Genomic DNA, 25,875 nt, shown 5'->3' on the forward strand with positions numbered 1-25,875 from the left:
GAATACGGGGGCGTTCCCGAAGAGGTACGCGTTGTTAAATTAACCAATGACTGAGAAGATGATAGTTACCTTGGTTACCTGTTTTGTCAACCCATACACTATAGAAGGGAGAGAACAAGGTAAGCTAGGTGGCTCGTCGGGTATATATACTTAGTTTACAACGCAAATAATCGCTAATTGTTGTGTGTAACTTTATTGTAGGTGTAGTTTGAGCTTGGTCTTGTAGGAAACCTTTGGTTCACTTGTTTTTTTTATGTGTTTTTTTTGTGAGGTTGAGCATAAGTTCTACCTAAGTACTGTCGCTAAACTATAGCAGTAGCAGCTATGACAATGATAAAGTTAAGCGTTTTCTAGTTTAATTAAGTAATATAACAATTGGTAAAAGTCGGTAAAGTAAATTAACAGAGCTTGGCTTGGAAAATATTTAGGTTAGTTGTATGGCCATAGTTTTAACAGCAAAAAAAAAAAAAAAAAGACAACCTAATGATTTTTAAAAAAATATTTCTTTTGTACATTTACCCCACGTGCCACCTTTTCGTCACTGGTGTTATCTTACTCATTATGCAAATTTGGGGGGCTTCTATTAATTATTATTTAGAATAATGCAATGATAATGCAAAAATCATAAGATAATATTTTATTATTTCAAAGCGTTTGTTCAAAGCGTCAATGTATGATATTTGCAAAGCCATTTATTAGCAATAAAATCAAATGAAAGCATATAAAGAACACTTAAAATGAGTGACAATGCCATTCTTTATATCTTAACCTGTACCTGTACCAAATTTCAGTGGATGTAAAATTATTATCTCAGGGGTCTAATGTTACCCATAAGGAAGGTAACAGCAGTGACAGTTTTCATGGAAAATGCTTTTTACAAAATAGATGCTGCAAGCATCAAACCACATGGTAAATGGTAAATGGCCTGTATTTATATAGCGCTTTACTATGCGCACACATGATGTCAGTCATCTTATACTCAGCAAATTATGTCATTTAATCTATTTATATTCTGTTGTTTTGTTTTTGTTTTTCTTTAACAATTTCCTAACTGTGTCGTATTAGTGACTTCAGCTAAAAGCTTCTTATGAAATTACAAGATAAAACAGAAAAAAATCTGATAAATGAAAAGAGACACTGGTCTCATCATGACCATTTCTTTATAGTGCTTCAGGAAATCTGTGATAGTAAGTCAAGTGATGTCATTATTGGGATGTTTTGTTTCAAAATAATAAACGTTTCTCATAACACCAGTGACACAGTTTTAAGGGACCATGACTGTCTTTATATATCTTACAATATTTATTTCACATTTTGCTTCATTTTGTCACAGTCATCATATTTTTAACATATCTGATTGATTTGATGCAAAAACTTATATGCAAAACATATAACAAAAAAAACACAGCCTTTACCCACCATACTCCACTGTGGGGACAAACGCTGTGGTGGTGCCTGTTCTTCTATATAATTTAATTAAAAAAACAGATATTGTGAATTTAATGGATGAGGAAGGAAAAAATATTCAAATTTAACATGGAAATAAATTGTAAATAAAGTGGTTTTTAAGTGTAGTAAAAGCCAGGGACAGAAAAATTGACATTTCTAGAATGACCTATGTCTTGAATCCTAACCTTGGCTTGCCATTTGGTGTTGAAATGGAAAAAATAATAATTTTGCTGTCCTTAAAATTGGTATTTAAGTCTATATGTAATGGAGACATGGGCAAAAAATAGAAAAGGATTCAGAACAGCGCATCTGTTTTCCCTCCTATCATAAAAAAATTAATTCCTGCATAGTTCATCCCATCTCTTCACACACCATGCATTTGAAAGGAGATGAATCCTGTGCGAAAATCTTTCCAAGCTTAATCCAAAACAAAGGCAAAAAAGAAAAAAAAAACATTCCAGCAGTATATCACACACACACTGGCTGCAGTACACTAAAACTTGTTGATGTTAACTAGCATTTTAAACAATGTCACACCAAACTTTTTTTTTTGTAGGCAACAAAGCTGTGCATGTGTTTGCAGCGCAATAATTAATGTATTTATTTTGAAGGTACTCTGGTGCATGAAGATAAAGCTCCACAGTGATGAGTGGAAAGGATCTACAAACATTCATAACGAGCATTAAAACGGAAGATGTTGGTAAGTGAGTGAAAAATGGCTGGAATATTCTGGCTTCTGACATAGTGGTCTACTGAACTGTTGAACCGGTTTGACCTGAAGCCCTCATGTCGAATTCTCCAGGTGCCTTTCAAGTCTGTTGTTTTTGTCACAGGCACAGCTTGTGTTTATCCACCTGCTTCCTTGAGTCAAGCCGAAGCACTGAAAAAAAACGTCTGACACAGTTTGTCTCTGCTATCCCCCTCCTCCTGTGCAATCATTTCTTTATTACACATACAATCCATTAGAGCTTAACTGGTGCTGCTCCTCTGTCTAACCTTTTTTTTTGCTGAAGTCAGCATAAAGTTTTTACTTCAGACATTAAAAGTGATGAGATTTTCAAGAATTCCAGTGATCCTAATTCATCCATATCATCTGTTTTCATCCATGCAGAAAAACTGACAGTGCGAATGAAAAATGGTCTTGGCAGCTCAAAATACAAGCCGGCAGAATATAAAAGACTACTAGCGATTGTTGATGCCAAACGCCAGGAGACTGATCTAATTGGACAAAAGGTAACCTTTTCTTAGCACTATAATCCTTGTGCTAATAAAAAAAGCTGTGTTTTCCTAAAATAAAGTCCTGTTGCATTTAATAACACGTTGATTCAGCAGCAAATAAAGGAGTATGTGGAATAAAACCACTCATTATACATCAAAGGAAGTGTTAACTAAATAGCATGTCCTCAGTAGTAGTAAAAAGTGCAATATCTGTGTGCGTGCATGTGTGTGTGTTTACCTTTTCCCACTCTTTCATATATGCCACACGCTGTAAAAGGATTTCATTTAGCATAAAATAGACATTGCATAATTCTTGTAGTTTGTCCAACAACATGAAAGAGAGCAGTAATATCACTGCCATACAGAATGGCATTTCTGTGAATATTCATTTGGCTTCCTGTGGTTTTTCCCACCACACTGTTTGAAGTTCATAGTCACATGATTATGAGCTGATCAAAAAGTTAATGCTAGGGGCACTGGAGATTAGGCTGTTAGACCTGTGTTGTTTTAATTAGTAAATTGTGTCAGAAGCCTTCTAGCATCATCGTGATAGCCCATGGCTTCTTCAACCCTGTGCTCTGGATAACTTAGATAAGAGAGGCTATGTTCATATTGGCCCTCCTGAAAAAGCAGGCTTTTTGAACATCTCATATTGGTGATGTGATAGGGGTAAATAAATTACCATGAGTAGCCTCAAGCATGGGATCATTTTTGCTTTCTATAAATGGACTGGCAGCATTAGTAGACAGTAAACACTTGGCAGCTCTATACTACACTCTGTGCACTGTGTTACCCAATATACAGATATGTGTGTATGTAAACACTAAAAAAAGGAGTGGGAAACATATTTTTTTCAGTACTGTTTTGATTACAGGTAGACATCCAACAAATGGGCATAATATTGCTACATTTTCCCTACTGATTCACCTATATTAATGTTTACATGTTTTTGCTGAAACACATTATATTATAAGAAAATGCATAACTGACAGATTCCATGTCTCCAATATTGTGGGAGAATCCCCTTTGTGTGATTGCAAAGTTATTGATCCTTTACTCATGTATGACATTTCATTGATGATTTGTATTTCAAAATGTATTAAAAGGAGCAATAAAGAATGAAAAATGCATAAGGAAAGGGTATATCAGAGGGACTGCTCAGGATGGAGCTGATTTGGAGACAAAGTAAAAGGGGCAAGGTTGAGATGGTTTGGCCATGGGTAGAAGAGTGATAGTGCATGTATTAGGAAAAAGCGAAGGTTAATGGATGTAGTGAGAAAGGACACGCAGATAATTGGTGTGATGCAGAGGATAGGGTGGCAACACCTGAAGGGAGAAGTTGAAAAAAGAATGAGACATGGCTTATAACAATACCTGTGGTTTAAGTTTAAATCCTTCAAACTGAAAAAGATGACTTTTTACTCATTGTGTATGAAAGGAAATTAAATGTCCTCATACAACTATTTTTACATTGTTCATGTGGATGTCTACGAGCTGAATATACAAACCCTATTATAGAGAATTTAAGACACTGTGTAAAATATAAATAAAAACAGAATGGAATGATTTATAAATCACATAAAACAGAATAATAACAGAAGATAGAAAATATGACATTTTAGTATTTCATGAAAAATATTAGGTTACTTGGCAACAGGTCAGTAACAGGTCAGAGGATAAAAAGAGATCTTAGAGAGTCAAAGTTTCTCAGAAGTAAAGATGGGTTGAAGTTCACCAATCTGGGAAAAAAAATTTGTGTCTACTAATTGTGGAAGAATTCCATAAAATGTAAACAGCTTGTCATCTACAGTACATAGTATTACCGAAAGATTCAGAGAACAAATCTCTGTACACAAGTGACTAGGTTGAAGATTAATACTGGATGCCTGTGACGTGCATCGCTGCATTAAAAACAGCCATGATTCTACCATGGAAGTTTCTGCATGGGCAAAGGAATAGAAATCACTGCCTGTGAATGCAGTTCAGCATGTCATCCACAAAGACACGTTAAAACTCTGTGATGCAAAGAACAAGCCATGTGTAACATGATTCAGACAGGGCAGTGTCTTCTCTGGCCTAAAGCTTATTTGAAATGGACTGAATTAAGTGTTAAACTGCTCTGTGGTCAGACAAATCTAAATATGAAATGCTTTTCAAAAACATCCTTCATCCTCTGGACTAAAGAGAGGGATCATCCAGCTTGTTATCAGCTCTCAGTTCCTGATGATATGGGGCACATCAATCCAACATCTATTACAAGAGCATTACTTCGTAGCAGAAGAGTCAGGGTGCTGAACAGGCCTGTCTGCAGTCCAGAACTTTCACCAATTAAAATCATTTGGCACATCATTAAATGAAAAATATGACAAAGCAGATATAGAACTGTTGAGCAGCAAGAATCCTACGTCAGACAAGAATGGAACAACATTCCTCTCCCAGAAGTCCAGCAGCTGGTCTCCTCAGATGTTTACATACTGTTGTTACACAAAGAGGAGATCGCTAAACATGGCTCTGGCCCAACTTTTTTAGAAATGTGTTGCTGCTTTCAAATTGAAAATGGCCTCATTTTTTTTCTTGAAGTAGTGCAACTTTTCATTGCACATGAAGAACTACTACATGTTTGTTTCACAGAAAGTAGAGAAAGAATGAACCAGAGTTAGAAGAAAATCCTCTTTTATGTTATTAGTAACATACAATCTTTTTTCTTTTATGACAAGTCAAGGAGCCTATTGTGGAAAGATCTATGGAAACGTGAGAAATGTATGAAGGGTGAGCCATGGATTTACACAGAATATTCTAGGTCAAGTACAGAGTTGATTTTCCGACGGTATTATGGTCTTCTGACTTGCAAATAACCATTTTCAATTTTTTTTATCCAGGTATTTCGTATGGGTCTTGCAAGGTGGCATGTAATCCAGGCAGACCTTTGAATATTTTATACATTTTTTTACATTTTCCGTCTGGAAGCCAGGAAGTGTTATGTCAGCGATTTTTAAAATGCCATACATTTTGTTTAACAGAGGCATAAAAATAAGATTGGCATGGGTTAAGAATTAAATGGAAGGAAATGTTGTTAAATGCATGAAAATGTATAATGTGGTGTGAGAAAAACTTTAAATATGAGAATTAAAGACCTCAATTTTCCTTTGGTTAGGTTTAAGCAAACAATAATGTTCACTAAAATGTTTTAAGTGCCTTTACCTAAAAACTGATTGGGAAGCTAACCAATTTAATGGCTATTATAATGCTAATAAGAGTAGATATTAATGGATTAGTTTTATTTGGCAGAGTGAGACTACAAATGAGGTGATGTAATTTTTGCTCCAGGCACAGTTTTTGCAGTCCAAATGAGTTATTAGACAGCCAGTGCAAATTAAAATTACCTATAATACACTGCCTGGAAGAGGCATGGAATATCAGCAGTTTGGCCTTTTTTATTTCAGTGCTGCACTAAAATCCAACTGAGCACTGTAGATTGACTTACTATAAAATGAGCATTAGCAAAACATATCCAAAAACAGCAATCCCCTCTGAACACATAGACACAGCATTTGAATGTATACCCAAATCATTTTATTCACTGCTCATCTGGAAATTACTTGCAACCATGTTTTGGTTTTGTGAGATTATATTTTGTGAAAAAAAACACTGATAAGACAATGCGTTGCTATGCTAAAGGTGCTCTAACGGAGTGCTTTAAAGAGGGTTTATGGGGGGGAACCCACAAGTGATGACAGATTAAGACTGCTACCTCCCCCGTTTCTCCTATTAACATGCCTAATGTGTATCATTTGTGTTTCATCAAATTTTTTCCAGTTTATTTTGTTTTTTTGCATTAATAGTGACACTGTTCCAGCTGAATTATGAGTCACTCAAAGATTTAATAATGCTAATAAAAACTGAAGCATGCCTTTAAATGGATTAAATGCTTTCAACCATAAGAATACTGCGTATTTCACATTCTTTGCAACATTATGATGTATGTATAAACTATGTGCACAATATGCTTTGTGCTTCATTCAAAATGGTCTAGACATTTGATGCGTTAAAGCACTGCGCATAGAGATCTCTCCGGATGAAGTTAATTGTAGGCGGAAATAAATGTTCCTAGTTAAAGTGCATTTAAAAGCAAGCACTCCAGCCAAATGCATGTTGTGCTTCCAGGAAAACTGTTTATTCCTGCTTTGCATTTAACTGCCTTGTGAACCATCTTATAGGTTCACAAGACTCGCTGTGCAGCCAAGGCAACCAAGGAGAGCTCCATATTACGGCAGCACAGACAGGTGTGGAGCACAGAGTGCCTCAGGCTGCAAAAGGCTGAGTAAGAGCCCCCTATTACTCCCTGTCATTATCTGCTGCAGTTTTCTGAATCTGCTATTACACCATGCAACCATTCCACTTAAGCCCCATTATGCCTAGCCAGGAACATGCATGAAAAAATAAATAAATGAATAAACTGGACACACAAAAAAGATGAAACAAAAAATGTGTCCGAGAAAAAATGAAGAGAGGATATTTAAGCTGATTTTCTGACTCCATGACATTAAATTAACAGAGAGAAGTGGGTGGTTATAGCCATGCAGAGACAGAGGGGTATACTAAATGGAGGAAAAGTGTTCCTCTGTGGGTTGAGGCAGAAGTGTGGGACTGGGGGCCCCAGCAGTGTCATGTCTTGTGAAGTGAGAAGGGCAGCACTAGCTCTGGGGTGCAGCTTGTTTGGCTGCATAATGACTATGTCTGAGCCACCCAAGGTTAATGATGTACACAAGCGTTATCCTCAGTAATGAGCCTAGTCATAAGGATGGTGCCACTGCTTGCATCTCTCTCCACACATATCTAGTTAAAGTACCTTGGGATTCAAACAAGCAAACAGGAAAGTATATCTCTATGGTTACTTGTTCCTTTTTGCAACCATCTCAACCATGTTAGCAAGAAACAAATAATTATTGTAGCTCTCTCTGTGGGTCATTTCAGTATGAAGCTGCTCACAGCAACAAGACATCCTACCCCTAACTTTTGTCAAACTTTTGGAGAAAGTCCACCAGCGAAGTCTGTAATACTCTGTGTGTGTGTGTGAGATAGATGAAAAAAAGTTTTCACCTTCTTATGGCCATCTCTAAATGTGGAATTGTTGTAAGCCAAATGCAAAGAACATGCTTTTTTTATTTTACTCATTTAAGGGTAAAATATATACTTTTTACACCGTTATGTATAATTAGCAGCTACCTTTCAGGTCATGGCCGCTTGTACAAATTCAGATCAATAAGTTGTCATATAGTTTTATAGATTAAGCTACAGAGCACTCCATAACGTTAGGAAGCTGACATTAACTCCATGTTTATTAGGTACTGCATTACAGTGATGCTTGCATCAATAGATAAATAAATAAAGTCTCTTATTCTGAAACAGGCCATTTTGCATAATTATATCATTTATGCTTAGGTTTAAAATGAGTTCATTATTTGTCATTTAAATTAATGGATATGTTTGCATTTAATAGAATGCATTTGTTCTCTCCAACAGAGAGAAAGCTGAAAATGACATCCATTATTTTATAAAGCAGATCAGGCCAAACAATATAACGGACAGTGCCATCTTCTCTCTTCAAGAATATGGTAAACAACTACATTTTTTATGTGCATTTGTGTCACCATCACCTTGCTGTTTAAGCAGTGCACTGCTAATGTGTATACCTGTGTGTTTTCGGGTTTTAGAACTGTTTCTTGAGAGGGAAATTGAGGCATTCAGGATAAACTCTGTGCAGCCTATTTATCAGCTCAGGGATGACCTGGTCTTCAGACTGGGTGAAGTACAACATCAGCAGCTCTCTGCACATCCATCAAACTGGGAACAAGTGATACAACAGGTATTGTGAGATATGGAATAAGGGCTTAGTGATTTTGATAAAGACCAGCCATATATATATACATGTATAAAAGAGTGTTTTGCAACATATGTCCTTGATTGGGGGAAAAAAGAAAAAAAGTGGCAGTATTTTTTCCTGTCTATACACTTCAAGTCTTCAAAAGCAAATCTAATCAGCGGAAACTCTCTGCAGGTACCAGACCAAAATAGCCCATCCAGCTCCTCCACAGAAGTTTACAATCTCTTACTTTCACACAGTGATCTTACCTTGTGCCCAGCAGTATATGCTGTCCATGAAGCTGTTGTTTGTTAGATATCTGTGGACCCTAAAGACATAAATTCTGTCTGTGACTCTGAGAGGCTTTTGCTGGGTCTAGAGATGAATCGTGAGATTAAGGAGTTAGCCGGGTCTCAGAAACACCTTACTGGGAATGAAGTGTACACTAAGATCTCTTCCTTTTTTGAATGTTTCTACTAATACTGCTACCTTGATATCAATAATGTACTGTATATTTTTACATTTTTGGGAGGGCTTTGCATTTTCAACATGCAATAGCCCATCTCAATTCATGGCACATTTGAGCATTCCTGTCCTCAAGTCATTTCCTGCATACCAAAAATGATGGTGTTGGCTGATAAATGTTTAAAAAATATTTACAGTTATCTGGGTTTTGGTTTTTTTGTTTTTTTTTAAACTTATGCAGTGTTATGAAAAACTTAGTTTACCCTGACTGCTTCCACAGGAATTAAGAGGGTAAGTAGCAGCCAGGTGTCATCGATAAAAGTGAGCACCTTTATAAATGCAGAAGTTTTGGCAGTTTGGTAGTCTGAAGCAGGTCTTGCTAACATGCTAACAGGTCTCTGTTAGCATATTAAATATTAAAGTTCATGACAGTACAATTAGACTGAACAAGTATGTCCTGTTTGGAAGGCTGCCAGTGGAAAGCCTCTTCTTCTCTTCCAAAAAGAACTTGGCAGCAAACTTAGGTTTACACAGTTGCATCTGAACAAAACACAAGACTTGTAGAAGAGTGTACTTTAGACAGATGAGACCACAGCGGAGATATTTGGCAATAATGCACAGAGCCACATTTAGTGAAAACCAAACACAGCATTTCAGCGCATGGTTTGCAACTATGGGACCCTGGCACCTTGCAGTCACCGGGTTGAAGATAAAATCCTTTGCATACCAAAGTATACTAGAGTCAAATGTAAGGCATCTAAAGCTTGGCTGAAATTTGGTCATGGAACAAAACAATAATCCCAGGCACAGCAGCAAATGTCCAACAGAATGGCTGAGAAAGAAAAGAGTCAAGGCGCTGCAGTGGCCCACGCAGTCAAATTGCAGTCCAGTTCTCAACCCCACTGAAATGCTGTGGCATGACAAATGACTGCAAACCTCAAGGAACTGAATCAACATTGTAAAAAAGAGTGAGCCAGAATTCCCTCACAATGACACGAGAGACCGACGCAGTCATACAGAAAAGGATTACTTTAATTTACTTCAGATTGTTGCTGCTAAAGGTGGTTCTACGAGCTATTGAATCCTGGTGTTTAGTTCGTTTTTTATAGGAGACATGTATAAACTCTCTTTTCACAAAACATTTGTCAGTATTCAGAGCATGGGTAGCTCTTTGAATTTGATGTCTATTTCCTTCTCCTTTTCAAATGCCTTATTGTTTGGTTGTTCACTAGGTAGGTGTTCATTGGGTGATATTGTCTACCAATATAACAAGTCATAACAGTATATTAATACAATCAGGATCAGGATCAGCTACATCATATTTGTATTTTTTGCTTCCAAATAACACTTCACAGCTTAATATTTCTTAAACATTACCTTAGATCTAACTACTCCTTTTAATTAGGCTCTTACAGTTTTAATAGGCCTAATTAGTGATTTTCTATTATTGCAGCAGTCTATCAGAAGTTCATAAATTTAGATGACCGAAAGAAAATATATATAAATATCTTGAGAGAGAGTTGTTTGTGGCAGAGGACTTCCAAGGTAGCCAGAGCAAGATTTGTAGTTCTGTTTTACCATTTTGTTTTTTCTTGACAACAAAAGGTCAAACTGGCATGTTTGTTTTCTAACACTGTATTTAATACATTTTTTATGTTTTCATTCTTGTACCAACAGATAAACTTTGTCAAAGCACAACAAGATGACATTATTGCAAACTTTGATGAAGAGTATCTGGACCTGGAGAGAGAGATTGTAGGCCTTGGCCTGGAGGTTTGTTATTTTATGCAGAGAAATTTCCATTGTCGATAATAGCATATTCTTCACCTTAATAAGTGAGTGCTACAGTGTGTCGTGAGAGGAAATTAACATTTCATTATGCAGGGAATGCCAAAGTTTGCTCCATCTGAATATTTTGTTTATTTATTTTGAACTAAGTTAGACGTTTATTGGGTCATCGTTCTATTCTTCAGTAACCTCTTTACAGTTCTGCTTATATAACTGACTACTGAGATATGCATCCAACATGTTGATATTTAGAACACAAAGCTGAATATTTTCACCAGTATGCTTAACAGTTAGCAAGATGTTTGTTTTAGGAAATGCTTCTCCCTGTTTTCTCCAAACACCCGTCCACAGCATTAATTTTTGAACCCCTGCTTGAGGGGTTGTGTTTGCTTGTATCAATTTCAAATGTCAGTCAAAATATATGATTATCCCAAACTTTTATGTAAAACTGTATATATCAAGCACATAAAAAGTCTATAGGCAACCTCAAGGATTGCCATATTGTCCTTCACAGAAATATCTCACTAGTGCTTCAGATAATTTGGTGAACATTCCAGAAGAGGTTTTGAATTCAGACTGCCCTTATCCAGAGCTGAAGGACTCACTGATCGAAGCCTTTCACTCCCTATCAGAGAGATACCAGAGCAGGCTGCAGAGCCTCCAAGAACAACTGCAAAGGACAGACAGGTATGTCTGAAGATGTCTGAAGATTTAAGCTTTGCTTTTTTCCCCTTATTTGCATAATTCAATGTTTTTACGCATTGCTGGATGAAATATATCGCTGGTTTTTACCGCTAACGTGAAATAGGTGGCTGAAATAGGCTTTTAATGATCTTCAGCCTTTCATTTAGATAATTACATGCGGGAGCAGAGCTCTGCTGTAACTGGACAGATCAAGATGAAAGATTAAGAACTCAACAGGATATTAAAATCATATAGATGCATAGTCACTTCACTCTGCAGAAACAACCTTTTAAATACGTATTTCTCACCAGGAGAGTGATTATATCAATATCTCCAAGCTACTTCAGAGCTCGATTTTTATTTACATACAGCTGCTTTTATATTATTGTTACACAGTACTGCTTTTTATCTGCATGTACTTTATGAAAATGCAATGCAGTCAAATGAAGGTAGAGAAAGACAATTTTGTAGTGTTGCTTATCTGTTGCAGTGCTTTCCTTTCTGATCGTGTACTGTTTGTGTTGAAATTGTTTCAGGTTCTGTGGCTGGTGTGAGCACGATCATGAACACTTTACGTTCACAGTGTCTAGGTATACTCATGACATACCCAACCACAGAGCCCTCTGCATGGATATGCTATTGAGATTCTTTCCTGGGAAAAGTAGACAAGAGCTGGTAAGTACTTTAGGGGAAAAATCTGAATTAATTGTTAAATTTATTTATAAATGGACAAACAGAAAAGCCAGCTATTGTTCTAATCAGGAAATAGGTAAAAATCTCTAAATGTACAAAATTTGATGGTTGATATTTTCATATGTAAAGACATTTTGCATTAATTTTCTACAAGTTATGAGAGTAAATTGAGTATATTTTTGGTTTTTACACTATTCTATGACATTTTATTAACTAGAATAGTAGTGGCATAACATTAATAGCAGCAGAAGTCAAAAATAAAATAAAATAAATAAATAGTTGTAGTATAATGTAATTAATCTGGTGAAGCAATGATCACCTTTGAAAAGAAGTCTTGTTCCTCCTCATACAGTTAGAGTCACTCCTTGAAGCCAACCTGTGCAACCACAGTCTGGTGTGCTGACCACAGAACAACTGAGCATCACGTGCCTTGCTCAAGCCTAAAATGTATCTTTGGGTAAATTGGTCCCCAGGTTTGAATGATTGGTCACTTTCCACCAAGCATCATTTTATTATTATTTCTTTTTTCTTTACTACACACAAAACACACACATACATGCTCTCTTACATGCATTTACCATAAATTAAGGCATTAACTTTCCCACACACCCATCTAAAAATGTACTTTACTCCCCTGTGAGAAGCAGCCCCACAGTGTGAGTCCCAAGCTCCCTGATCAATGTAGCTTAGTACCCTGAACCCAGCAGTGAGACACATAGATAAGCCTGGACAATGATCTGCTCAGCACGCTGCAGGATATGCCATGTCACCCACTGTGGACAATTTGCTCACGCCACCGCCTAGCATCACCATGACAACCGCCAGACCCTCTCTCCGTCCTCACCATCACCCAGAGACCTGTCCTCATATCAGTTCCAGCTGGGTGCTGCATTTAGAGCTGTGATCGTTCAGCCTTAGGGGAGTCTTGCAAGGAGGAGAGATGTCTTTCTCCATGCCCCTCACCCAGAAACATTCCCAGAGTTGGACTAATTCAGCTATTAGTCATAATTAGACTGGCTTGCGTGCATAGGATAATCAGTGAGAACTATAGATTGATTTGCTGAAACCTCTCTGATTACACTCACAAATGCAATTCTGCTATCAGCATGTGGAAAAAAGAAATCTTGATTTTATTCAGAGTTTTTGGCTTTTTCTCTATCTGATATCTAAATGAAATCAACCGAACAAGTATGTCTTTGATTATATCCAGCAAACTAGTAAAATGGTCCCCCTAGCTGAACTCAGCTCTGCCTGTGTGCATTTCCAGTGAAAACATGAATTGTGACTGGCATGTGTGTGATTTGTGATATTTTGCGTGTATTTGTACACGAAATCCCATTAGCACTCCAGACAAATTGGTGACTTGGAAATTCTATAGTTAGCGTTTTAATCACAATTTAATTATATTTCTATGGAGTCAGCATCTTAGCCCTAATGTTTCTTATGTTGTTTTTCACTTTAGAGCATTGAAGCCTGTTCTTGTTTGAGCTATGGTATTCTGCTCACCTGCCGTTAAATTTGATCTCTGTGCAGTCATTTTAGGATGATAGCGTCATTTTCTGTTGCTTTTGTCAGTCATATTTTAGCTGAATAGAAGGTGTGAGACAAATGGTTTGTGGTATGTAACAATTGAAGAGCCTTGGTGATAAAAGCAGCCTAAATGTTTGCAATTTCTTGCAGTTCTTCTTTTTCTTCCTCTGATCCTGTAGAAAAATATCCGAAGGAAAATAGGGGAAGTGTAGAAGGTTTATTACTTTTCTCTTTTAACCTCGAGATATTTTAAATATATCATATCTTGCAGTAGTTTATCCATAGCCTTCAGTTGATATCCAAGTGGCTATCCCTATCTCAGAAAAGTGTCACTTTAATCTGTATATGGTAATTTCTTGTATTTTTGGGTGACCTAAAGTAAAACCAGCATGTCACTTTCACAATCAGGTGGTTGTACTCCAGCCAGCTATAAGTGGACATCTCCCTCTGCTGGATGGGGCAATTAAATGTCTATTATCTTTGTACCAGCAGAGAATCAGCAGGATTTCATAATATTAATATAATAGTAATAATAATATTCCATGCTAATAGTAAAAATTATTCATACCTCTTTGTACTTCTGAGTTTATATGGCCATTATTTATTTCACATTCTCCTCCAGGAAACCTTACTCTGCAGAGGAAATGTAAATGCAGCAGCTGAACTAGGTGGTGTTACACTCTAAGTGTATACTGCAGGCACAGTGCTGTGGATACATCCACACAAACTGTGAGTGCAATGGCTGAAGTGCACCCAAGCCTGTGCACAAGCATGCAAACATATATGCACATATCTCAAAGGCTCATGCTTAGTCTTTACTTCAAACCACAGTAAAGGCAGGGGCAAAAAGAGAAAGGGAAGAACAAAGCAGGTGGGGGGCTTTTCCTCAAGTTCTAAAGTTGTGTATTAATAAACAGGATTTGCTTGACTGCCTCTGGCGCTTCTGTTCCGTTGGCAGGTCTGTCAGCTCACTCATTTTCAATAAAACCATTCAGCCGTCTAATGCCTTCCCACCGTCAGTTAGCCACTATTAGCCCATAGATGAATATCATTCCCTCGGTTCCAATGAAGCAGCCAAGTGGTGCAGCCTCTGTGAGCGCTGACACAATGATGAATAGCTACAGGCAGCCCTCACACAGAAAGGAACTGTTTTCCTGTAGGACATTTCACAGCCAGGAGAGAGAGAGACCATTTTATACACCAGCAGAGTTAGATCTGACACAGACTTGTCCCTATGGTCCTGCTGCCATTATTGTAGAATGTAGTAACAAAGGGAAGTTTTTGGTTTGCCATTAGCATATTGTTAATTTGGTGCAACACGATGCATAATATATCAGAGTTGCCGTTTGGGCTGTGGTGCTTTAGTTTTGAAGCACTATGATCACAGTGTCATCTTCCAGGTTTTTTTTCTGACTCTGTTTATAATTGTGCCTGATACATCTGTACAGTTAAACATACAAACAGTACACAGTCCATTCTCATTCTTCTTCCAGCTGGAGCATGAATATGTGTGGGACTTGCAGCGCTTCACCCAGGCGCAGCTAAGAGCAGTGCCCCAGCAGTGGCAGCGAGACCATGAAGAACTCCTGGCCCGAGCCCAGGTCACACTGCAGGAGGCAAAACATGCCCACCAGGAGGAGCTGGAGCTACACAGAGACCGCCAGAACCAGCAGGACGTTTACTTGCATCTCAGAGAAAAAGTTAGTGCCTCTTTTATACCTTTGAGTCTTCAGTTGTTGCATTTTTGAGATACACTGAAATCTACTTATGGTGCCAGAATATACGTTTTCCTCATATATATTCAGTATATGCTATATAGTTAACATAACATCTTTTTTCCTATATTCCTTTCAAGCTATCTCATGTGCAGCTGTGATAGTGTTAAGTTTGAGGGAGCAGATTGCCTGCTTGTGTACAGTATATCTGCTGATGAGGCTGTATATTACGCCAGGCTGCCTGACAGCATCTCTTGCTTTAGCTGCCACTTGGGATGGGCTGTGAATGCAAACAAGCTAATAAGAATGGTCTTGCAAACATGATGTTGCTGTCTCCGAGGGGTGCTAGTTCACATTCGCACAACAAACAAGTTACTCATGTGAACAAATCCATGTGGTGTTGATATAGCACCAAGTTGCTTATGTCCTGTGGCTGTTTGGATAAGACACTGATGTATGAGGTAGGGCTGGTGGGAGCCGACAACACCGAATCTCATTTTGTCAAAAAAACACCACAGAGGTTGTTTTTCTGCTGTTGGTTTGCAGATGCAAAGTTCTAGGATTGTTTTCTGTACAGATCTGTGAATTCTTCCCTCTTGGCATGAATTAATTCTTTCTGTTTTCAGTGTTTTTAACTCTATATTACCACAATTTTGGTATCTTGTTTCGAAAGTTGTTACGAGACTGATCCTGATCCTAACAACCACAATATATAGTTAATAACTAGAGCCCAGCCAATATATATTGGCGAGGGTGGTGTATTGCCCGATAATTGGTATTTGCCTTTATATCGGTATTGGCATTTAAAACTGATAAATGAAAATTAAAAAAGTAAAAGAAGAGATGGAAGAAACTCTCTGTTCTATGAATGTGGATGTTGCATAATTTGTCCAGGCTCTTAGGGCACTCTGCAACTTTCAAGATTATTTTTAAACAACGTTTTCATATCATCCTAGTTAGGACTCATAAATCGCTACAGTTACCAAATATTATGGGGGAAAAACAATATAAGAAAATATCGGCCAAAATATCAGGTTTGTAAATCACCAAAGATTGTATCGGTCTTAAAAAAAAGTCTATATTCTTGTAGCGCTGTGAATAACGATCTCCACTCCTTTCCTTCTGCTACCTGCCAGTAGATTATTTTTCACATTTGTGTCACACTGAAGAGTTGAAATGTTTTCTATACAAAAGCTTGAAAGATAGTACATTCTCAAAAACAAACAAAACCTCCCAATTTTTTTATTTTACTTTCTAAATAGTAGTGCAACTTTATATATGACCATATACTTGATATGTCTTAAAGTGCATTATCCTAAACTTAAAGCAAAAGTTGGGGAATTGAAGACTGACTGTCAATAGGTTATTATTTTTTTCTTATGGAGTGTAATTTAAGTAGTGGATGTGCACATATTTGAGTTTGCGTGGAGGCTCAGATGGTGTCTTGTTTTCATTCAGTCTTTCTTTCCACCGCCTTTATCATCACTGCGCAGTGACACTGCAGCGAGGCAAGATGGATTCTCCTTCCGATGCGTCTGCCTCTTTAATGCTTTGGTTTCTGCAGCTGCTCCCTCTGATCCAAACAACTCCCCTGACTCTACTGTGAGTCATCCCTGTTGTATTTAGTGTACTGTGTAGGAAAATATGGTAGCAGAAACTTGCATATTGGAGCTGGCAGTATAATATAAATAAATGAATGAATCAAAATGTATATTTTATGGAGGGCTAACGGTCAACATGATCTATAATTCAAGAGCAGTCCATCCTGGTTTTTTTTTTGTGTTTTTTTTTTAACAATACAATTGTTTTTTTCCATATAGGGGTAATCTGATGGAAAAGGATGAAAAGCACAGTTTCAAAAAAGACAACAGACCCTTTGGAAACAGCTTACTGTGAAAAAGAATTATAAAAGAAAGATTATAGTGATGGTACTTTTTGGTTAAGGCGGTAGAGTAAGTGCCTACTTGTTACGTTTTCTTCCTTGGGTTTCCACATCTCGTCTTCTCAGTGGGTTCAGATGAGAGCATACACAGGACAGTTTTTGGTTAGTGCCGGTCTGATTCTGACCTCATTATAGTGAGTGAGGTTGTGTGCTGCCATCCCACTCAGACACTCTTCAGGGAATGGTGCAGTGGGAAGAAATCAAGGGTAATTGATTTTAGAGTTTGCTTGAACTCTTCTGTTCTAGAAGGGGCAAGGATGCCACAGAAGACAATCTAAACTCATATGTATGCACTCAGATGAGATTACTGATCATATAGCAGTTTCAGAAAGCGCTCCAGACATGAAATTGTAGAAGCTGTGGTTGTTTTAAAATAAAAAGATATTTAAGATAACTAGTCAACATTACATGCATGAGACCCAGCTCACAATCGTTCCATTTTATCACTGAAAGACAGACTCTTCTTTTCAAATCACCATCCGTTTGTTCTGGCTCTTGTAATTAGCTCGTATTGTTCTCTGTGTTACTGTTAATTCCGGCCTTTTATTGTGTCCTTGCTTTCATTTTACCTCCCACTTATATCTCGCTCCCAGGCATATTTGATGAGTGATTGTGTTTTTTTTCCACATGAGTAAATAAAGCCTGGAGGGATGACAGATTGTTGCAACATGCTCAGGTGGGAAAGGGATGAGCAGGCCAAAGGACAAGCGGCACTACAAACAAAAAAGAAAGATTTCACAAAACCGGAGGTTTTCTTTTATAGCCAGCACTCTTTTTTTTTTCTCTCCGCCCTCCCACCTTATCTCCAGAGTACTTTACCAAACAAACATCACTGTTATAGATTAACTTATGGCCACATTATTTATGTGGTCTTCCTACAGTAATCAGGATATTCTCTAGGCTCTGTGTGAGGAGATCGCCTGTCATCGAGTCAGTCATTTAGTGGCTGCCGAGTCTCTCTGGTGGCCAGATGAAAACAACTGTGGAGTTGAGACAGTGTGTGGGCTCCACAGTGGCTCAGCTGACAACTCTCTGAGGAGTTAATTATGCATATGTCTATAATTTTTCCTTTGCACAGTGATGTACCTGTTATGGAACTCAGGAAAATGTTCATTGTCTTGGGTGTAAAAATACAACAATAATTGCATAGTTTTATTTTTGTCATCTTGTAATGGACTTCAGCTCTTGTCCCTTAAAAGATTCTGTAAATTTCATGTATCATTAACGTCACTCAGCAGAGTGTTCCCGCATAATAAGGAGTAATGCTATTCTCGCTTCTGTTTGTTGCAGTAATTTACAGCGCTGATGATTTTATGGTTTTTGATTTTTTTAAAGCCTAATCTGCTTCCATCAGCTGTTATATATATTAAATAACTTGCAATAGAAAGTTATGATGGCTGCTGCAATGCCGGCTGACAAAAGACATTTAACTGTACAGTGATATTAACAAAAGCTTTGAGCCAGCTGCAGTGCTCCGATAAAAAGACTATCATTCTTTTGTTATTCTGACATCTCTGCAGTCTTTTTTGTGCTACCATGAAAAAGGATGGTTTCCCATTTCCATTTGAATTCACAGAAAATGAGATTCCAGTGACAAATTACTGTAGACTGTACATAATGACCATTTTATTCTCTTTGTGCTACCTAAAATGCCTCTTCATTCCTGCCTAAACAAGAAGTCTTACAAAACACTTTCAGACACTGGGAATCTTGGAGTTTTTAAAGAAACATTTCATTGTTGTGTGACCTGAGTGTATCAAAATATATGTACTCCCTACACACCTGCCTATATGATTTTCTATACATTTTGCAGGTATCTTATTTTGACTGATTGAACTTAATGGATAGTTTAATTATGTGTACTTGTTTTGCTGAGAAAATATGCCCACTAAAGTTATATTGGGTAACTTGTCAGAATATGCCAAAATTTCATTTTTTAAATGATTTATTTATTTGTTTTTTTGCATGGGTTTAAGCGTTTGATTATGTGAACACCAGAAGTTATTCAAATTATTACTGTGACCGTTCACAACCACAGGATTGTACTAAACAAAGCAATAATGGAAACTGTTTAAATAGCAAGTGCGCACATAGCTATGAGGCAAGAATGAAGATGAGGAAGAGGAAAGTACATGCCAGGATAGTAGAGACCCTGGTACTAATTTAAAAAAAAGAAAAGTTAACTTTAAAAAAGTGTCCAGAAGCAAAAATAAATAAATATTTTCTTACTTCTCCAGGTTCAGTAATACTGAGAACTCAAAACATCTGCAGGAAATAATTTTAATTGTATTTGCGAGAGTTTTCTAAAGAATAACCATATTGTATTTCCATCTTTAGCACTGCTAAATAGAAGTGGATTAGAGGCTGGAGTGTTTAAATTCTTCTCTCAATCTCACAGCTGCTGCTTTCTCTCAGGCAGACATCATGTATGATTAACTTGATGATATTGCTGGTGATAATGTGTGCCTGGTCAGTATTCAACACTTCAATACCCGGCATGCCACAGAGAGGCTGCTGCATAACAAACCTGTCACTCATTCCCCAGCAAATGTTTGTGGCTATGTGTGTGTTTGAAAAGTTAAGACAGTCTCTTTCCAAATATCTAGCTGGGTGACTGAGGATTGCTATTGATTTTCTTTTTTTTCTCAGCTAAAACTTGAAAAATCTCTACATTTTTAACTTGAGGAGCTTCTGTGTAAATATAATTAATCTAAATTGCAGAATGAGGATGCCATTCTCCTCACTAGGATACGTTTTGTTTTAGTGTAGGCCTCAAACGCAAGGGTTTTCTTTATGATTCATTGTTTAGAGGGGCCTGAGGGGGATCTAGAAAAGTGTGAAAAGCAATTTTGGCACCTCCTCTGGAGTTCGTGCCACAATTTGGCAGCTGGTTGTCTCCGTCTGAGTAATTCTTTCCAAACAGTTGCTAATAGACAAGAATCTGCCTTTTTCTTTTCTCCTTCATCCCTTATGTGTGTCTGCATGTGTATTTGTAGTTGCAGCAGTGGCGAGCCCAGCAGGAGGAGGTAGCAAAGCTTGAGGCAGCAATAGCAGCCAGACAACAAGAGGAAGAAGAGGCGAGGTTAAAGAGGGAGCGAGAGAAGGACGCCGCCATCAGGTTGCAGCAGAAAGAAACAGTAAACACTTCTCCACCCTTATAACAAATGTCGTTATAGGTTTGTTAAATCCTGGGACATTTGCTTATTAATGTCTATACTTTTGCATGTTTCACCTTAGCTTATATTATATATTTTATTAAAGCAAGCATTTTTCTAGATGATAAATGCTACCTTTTGGTTGGTTAGTGTTTTGTGCGAGTAATTCCTTAAAGCCAAAAGCTCAAAGCTTTAGATATTTTTGTTCTACTGTTGAACTGTATCATAACAATAAGAGCAGAGATCCTTAATATGGTCATCTCAGGCACACAACTCTGCTGTTTGTGAAGGGCAGCCAATCAGGAGAAGTTTGCTACTATGGCCAGCTTTCAGGAAGGAGGAGCTAAAAGTAGCTTTTTTAAGACAGTACACAGGATGAACTGAGCATCAGACACAAGACCATATGTGTGTTAAAGAGGAACTTCTTTGAACTGTGACTCATGCAACACTGCCCCAGCAAAGGCCAAGAATAAAAATGTGGAAGTGAAAGGCCAACTTTAATTGTTCTTTTGGGATAAAATGAGTATGAATTCTTATGCTTCACTATGGTGCGTTCCATCCACTAACATGCAAACATCCAATCAAAAACAAGGGACAACTATGTAGAAGACAATGGGGATTAGTTTAGGTTTAGATGAGTGTTTACAGTATTGATTTCATGCTTTCATGCTTTCATGCTTTTTGATGCTTTCAGTACAGTATTGAAAGCATCAAATCATTTTGTATGTGTGCTCGTTCTAAAACCTTTTCATGTGTATGAACAGATGAGTGTATGAATGACTTCTCAAGGAATGAAATATCACTGAATGCCTACAAAACAACCGCTGAAAGTAATTGTCTCTTTCTTTTAGAAGTACTAGAAATGCCATAGAGTTTCTTTGGGTAAATAAAAATGCATTATATTTAAGGACTTTAGGAATGAATAAAATAAAAGAATAATTCCGCATAATTCTGCATGGATATCAAATTGAAAGCACATTGTGGATATAATTACATGGGTATTTTGATTATTCACTTTAGTTATTGAACCCACAGGTACGACAGACCAGAATATGTGTGTGTGTGTGTGTATGTCTGACTGTTTAATTAAATTTCTCCTCAGGGGTCTGCTAGGCGAGTATAGGCAACCTGAGACATTCTGATTAATGAGAACATTTAGGCCTCATTGGATTCCATATAATTTACCACAATAGTCTGGCAGACGTTGAAATATCATCTCATTCTCTCTATTTACACTTATCTGATTCCTGCTCTGTCTCAATCAATAGGACATGATGATCCTAAGAGTTTCCGTGGGAGTCAACTTAGTGGAAGTGTAGCCACTGTTCTTGTTCAGTTTTAGTCTTTGTTGATTTTTTCCCCCCAGGTCAGACAGTTTTATTTAAAGCAGCAGAAGAGGAGAGAAGTGCTGGAGCAGAGGGATCAAGAGAGGCTTGCTAATCTAAGAAGCGTCATGGAAGAACAGGCAAAGCGAGATAAGGAGAGGTGAGTGTTGCACCATGGGACCTTGAGTTTTCAGCGCTGCCAAGTGCATCAAGGTTGTTAAAGGCAGCTCAGAACCCTTAGATTTTCTGAATTACTCAAAACAGCCATGACATGTTTTTAGTCAGCCACTTTATGCGTGCAATTTGGGCGATCACTCACAGGAATTCACAGTGTTGTCCAAAATTTACAAGTGACCTATGTCTATTTGAAAAATACATTCGAGTAAAAAGTGGAATCTAGCATGCTGCATTTTATTATTATGTGAAGCACTTTGAACAAATACAGTTACTAAATTATTTTTACATAATTTCCATTGTAAGCAGTGAGTGACAGAGTTCACTCAAGAGTATTAACAGGAAATTATTACCATTTCACCTTCATTTGTATCATGTATCATTAGTCAGTCTTTTCATTGACTAATTAAATAATACACTTTGGAACTTTCATGGACACAAAACTTAAGAATACAGTGTCTATATTTTTTCTTCTTTACATAGTCTTATCCTATGTAAAGAAGAAATTATATGTATATAATATTTATACATACACTCTGTGGTCACTTTGTATTAGGTACACTTTTTTCTGTACCTGGGTTGAACCGCTTTTTTTACCTTCAGAACTTTGTTAATTCTTTATGGCATAGATTTAACAAAGTGCTGGACGCATTCTTAGAGATTTTGGTCCATATCAATAAGTTAGCGTCACACAGTTGCTGCAGACTAGTTGGCTGCACATCTATAATGTGAATCCTTTGTTCCACCACATCCTAAGTGTCTTCTATTGGATTGATATCTGTTGATTATGTCGGCCAATTGAGTACAGTGAACTCCATTTTGGTGAGCCAGTCCAAATTATAGCCTCAGGTTCATGTTCTTAGTAAAAGGAGAGGCACTCATTGTGCTCTTCTGTTGCTGTAGTTCATCCGCTTCCTCTTTCAATGTGTGTTTGCATTCAGAGATGCTCTTCTGCATACCTTTATGCCAGGGAGTGGTTATTTGGGTTGATGATGCATTACTATGAGCTCAAAAGCAGCTTTGCCATTCTCCTCTCACCTCTGGCATTAACAAGGCATTTTCGCCCAGAGAACTGGCACTTACTGCGTATTTTCTCATTTTCAGACCATTCTCTGTAAATTCTATACTTGTGTGGACAAATCCAAGCCCATCAGCAGTTTCTCAAATACTCAGACATCCCATCTGGCACCAAGAGCAATGCCATGTTCAAAGTCACTTAAATCAGTGGCCTTTCCCATTCTGATGATTCCTTTAAACCTCAGCAGGTCATCTTCACCGTGTCTGCATACCTAAATGTAGACATGTAGCTGTAACTCATGTGAGTAGCTGATTAGATGTTTGTGTTAATCAGCTGTTGAACAGGTATATATAATGTATTAGTGTATATCAATCATAAAATATTTACTGAATACACAGGAATATGTACTGCTAAATGAAAAACATAGTATTAATCAGAAATCACGGCTGATTGTAGTTTCTTAAATGAAAAGAATGCTCTGATAATAATAATGGATTGGATTTATATAGCGCTTTTCAAGGCACCCAAAGCGCTTTACAATGCCACTATTCATTCACTCTCACACACTGGTGGAGATAAGCTACGGTTGTAGCCACAGCTGCCCTGGGGCAGACTGACAGAAGCGAGGCTGCCATATCGCGCCATCGGCCCCTCTGGCCAACACCAGTAGGGTAAAGTGTCTTGCCCAAGGACACAACGACCAGGACAGAGAGCCCGGGGATCGAACCGGAGACCTTCCGGTTACAGATACGCTTCCCAACCCCCTGAGCCACAATGTAGCATTACAAGTACTTTCTCTGAATATTTGCAACTTTCTAACACCTCCATGCTCGACCCTTGCTGAGTCACTGGAGATGTCGCACCTCATCAGTGATGCGGGGTCAGTCAGACGTGAGCACACTGGAAACTTTCAACAGGAAAAATAATGTCTCAGACTAATGTTAACTTGCTGCTGAAAAATAAAACGTGCCTTTAAAAACATTCTCTTGCGTGGTGTGGTTTCCATTTAATTTCTCTGCAGACACACACTCACATTGAATCCGTATAATGTTGTTGACTTTGGCTGTGAGAATGAATTCAGATGCGAAAGGGATTCGTTGAGGAGCTGAGACAGAGATAAAAGCAGGTGATGGGAGAGGAGCTGCACTCTGGCAGCACCGTAGAGCCCTCCACAGCCTGGAGGTCTGCTGTGTCAGGAGCAATATGTAATGTTGATTGTGGCAGTGGCAGAGGAAGAAAGGGATTGTTTAGGTCTGATGTCCACACCTTTTCTGCTTCCTCTAGGGTGCAGTTTCGGGCAGATATGCTACAACAGCGACGGCTGGATAGAGAGGCGCGGGAGCTTGAGCGGCAGAGAGAAGAAGAAGAGAGACAGAATCGTCTGGAAGCTCTTAGAAACCAGGTGGAGCATTATCTGGTCTTTCAACCACTTGGATTAGTTCTGTCAGTGGAAATAACTCACAGGGGAAAAAAACTTGACTCATCCTTATCTGAGTAAAGGCATCACTGCCACCTTATGGCAGTAAGTAAAAAGACAATTGTATATTATTAGTAAATCCAGTGTATATTTTTCTTATTTCTCTAAGGTTGGGGTGGTGGCAGAGGCAGACCCAGAGAGGATGATGGCAGACACAGAGGCTTGGAAGTGTCGACACTTGAATGTAAACGAGTTTGAGCTCCAAAAGCCTCTCTACAGTATAAACACGTACACAGACACACAGGTGAGACATGATAGGATCTGCCCTCCTAACCACTTTCTTTGCAAAGTCTTTAAGGCTGCATGATCATTTGCCCCTGTCCTCTTATCTCTGCTCTGTATGTATTGAGCCTACATGACGTCTCACTCCCTCACTCACGTTTCCTTCGTTACATTAAGTCACTTAAGTTTCAGTTCCTTTTGGGTGACACTGACCAGTGACCCATGCACTGGTGGAAAATTATGTAAGCTGGGTGGCTGGCCAAAAAGTGTTTGTCCTCAACAGTCTTAATTTCAAGGCCACCAAAGTCAGTCAGTGAACTGTAGAGTCTGTGTGTGGTTTTGTTTTAACAGGTTAGGATTTGGGTATTGTGTAATATAGGTATTGACTAATGATTGTCAGACTGTGATGCTTTTCTCTTCTGTCACCAAATGATGATGAATTAATGATCAAACCTTATGTCAAGTATTAAATGTGTAGTGAACCATTAAAAACAGCAAAGGTTGCATAAAGCAGCTGTGTTTATAAAAAAAAAAAAATCTATCTTCCAGATTGTGTCTGATCCAAGAGTGCGGGTTGAGCAGGCTCTGCGGGAGGTCGGTCTACACCAGAGTCAGTATGCCAGAGAGGTTCTGTCTGTCATCGAGCCCCCCAAACCACCTCGGCGAGACACAAGGTCCATACTTAAATTCTGACCCAACTTTTGTTTAAGTCATCTTATGAAGTCCCACTCTTGTCCCAATATTAAACAACATATGGCTTATAATGAATTTGCTTCATGTGTAAGAATCTTTCATGGTATTTAATTAAGAGTGCTTACAACAGCTGCAGTTCTTACAAAGTAGTTTTTTTTAACTACAGTATCGTCCTCCAAATGACAATTACAATTACTAACTTGTAGATTTTATATATGAGAAATACATACAGTATCTGGCAGATGTGTTGAGCAAAGAAAAAGACAAATCAATCTTTAGTCACGGACTGCATTTTAGGGTGGGTTGTATTTGCATAAAAAAATCTTGTGTTGCAGAAGCTACTAACATCCTCAAATATTTGATAGCGCATTTACTAAAATATACTGCTGGAAGTTCTAATCTAAAAAAAACTGCTGAATAATTTTCTTCTAAAAAAGCATGTAAGAAGGTGTTTTTCACCACTG

At 37.9% G+C, this 25,875-nt stretch overlaps 1 protein-coding gene across 4 annotated transcripts; it reads left to right on the forward strand.

The window, feature by feature from the left end:
- The first annotated feature begins 8 nt into the window (after positions 1 to 8).
- LOC113008117 (coiled-coil domain-containing protein 148) lies at positions 9 to 25,486 on the forward strand. 4 transcript variants are annotated; one of them, XM_026145291.1, is made up of 15 exons: positions 9 to 119; positions 2,061 to 2,149; positions 2,561 to 2,682; positions 6,885 to 6,988; positions 8,191 to 8,282; positions 8,382 to 8,533; positions 10,673 to 10,768; positions 11,298 to 11,470; positions 12,004 to 12,142; positions 15,184 to 15,390; positions 20,344 to 20,484; positions 21,869 to 21,987; positions 24,304 to 24,421; positions 24,606 to 24,740; positions 25,268 to 25,486. In XM_026145291.1, exons 2-15 carry the CDS (start codon positions 2,095 to 2,097, stop codon positions 25,409 to 25,411), a joined length of 1,797 nt encoding a protein of 598 aa, XP_026001076.1. In that variant the 5' UTR covers positions 9 to 119; positions 2,061 to 2,094; the 3' UTR covers positions 25,412 to 25,486. The 4 variants fall into 4 exon arrangements, with proteins under 4 accessions (XP_026001076.1, XP_026001075.1, XP_026001077.1 ...); XM_026145290.1 differs by lacking the exons at positions 9 to 119; positions 2,061 to 2,149 and adding an exon at positions 2,161 to 2,341; XM_026145292.1 differs by lacking the exons at positions 9 to 119; positions 2,061 to 2,149; positions 6,885 to 6,988 and adding an exon at positions 2,162 to 2,341 and having other exon boundaries at positions 8,228 to 8,282.
- The last annotated feature ends 389 nt before the right edge of the window (positions 25,487 to 25,875 follow it).

This window comes from Astatotilapia calliptera, chromosome 16, assembly GCF_900246225.1.
Source record: "Astatotilapia calliptera chromosome 16, fAstCal1.2, whole genome shotgun sequence".
Taxonomy (NCBI): domain Eukaryota; kingdom Metazoa; phylum Chordata; class Actinopteri; order Cichliformes; family Cichlidae; genus Astatotilapia; species Astatotilapia calliptera.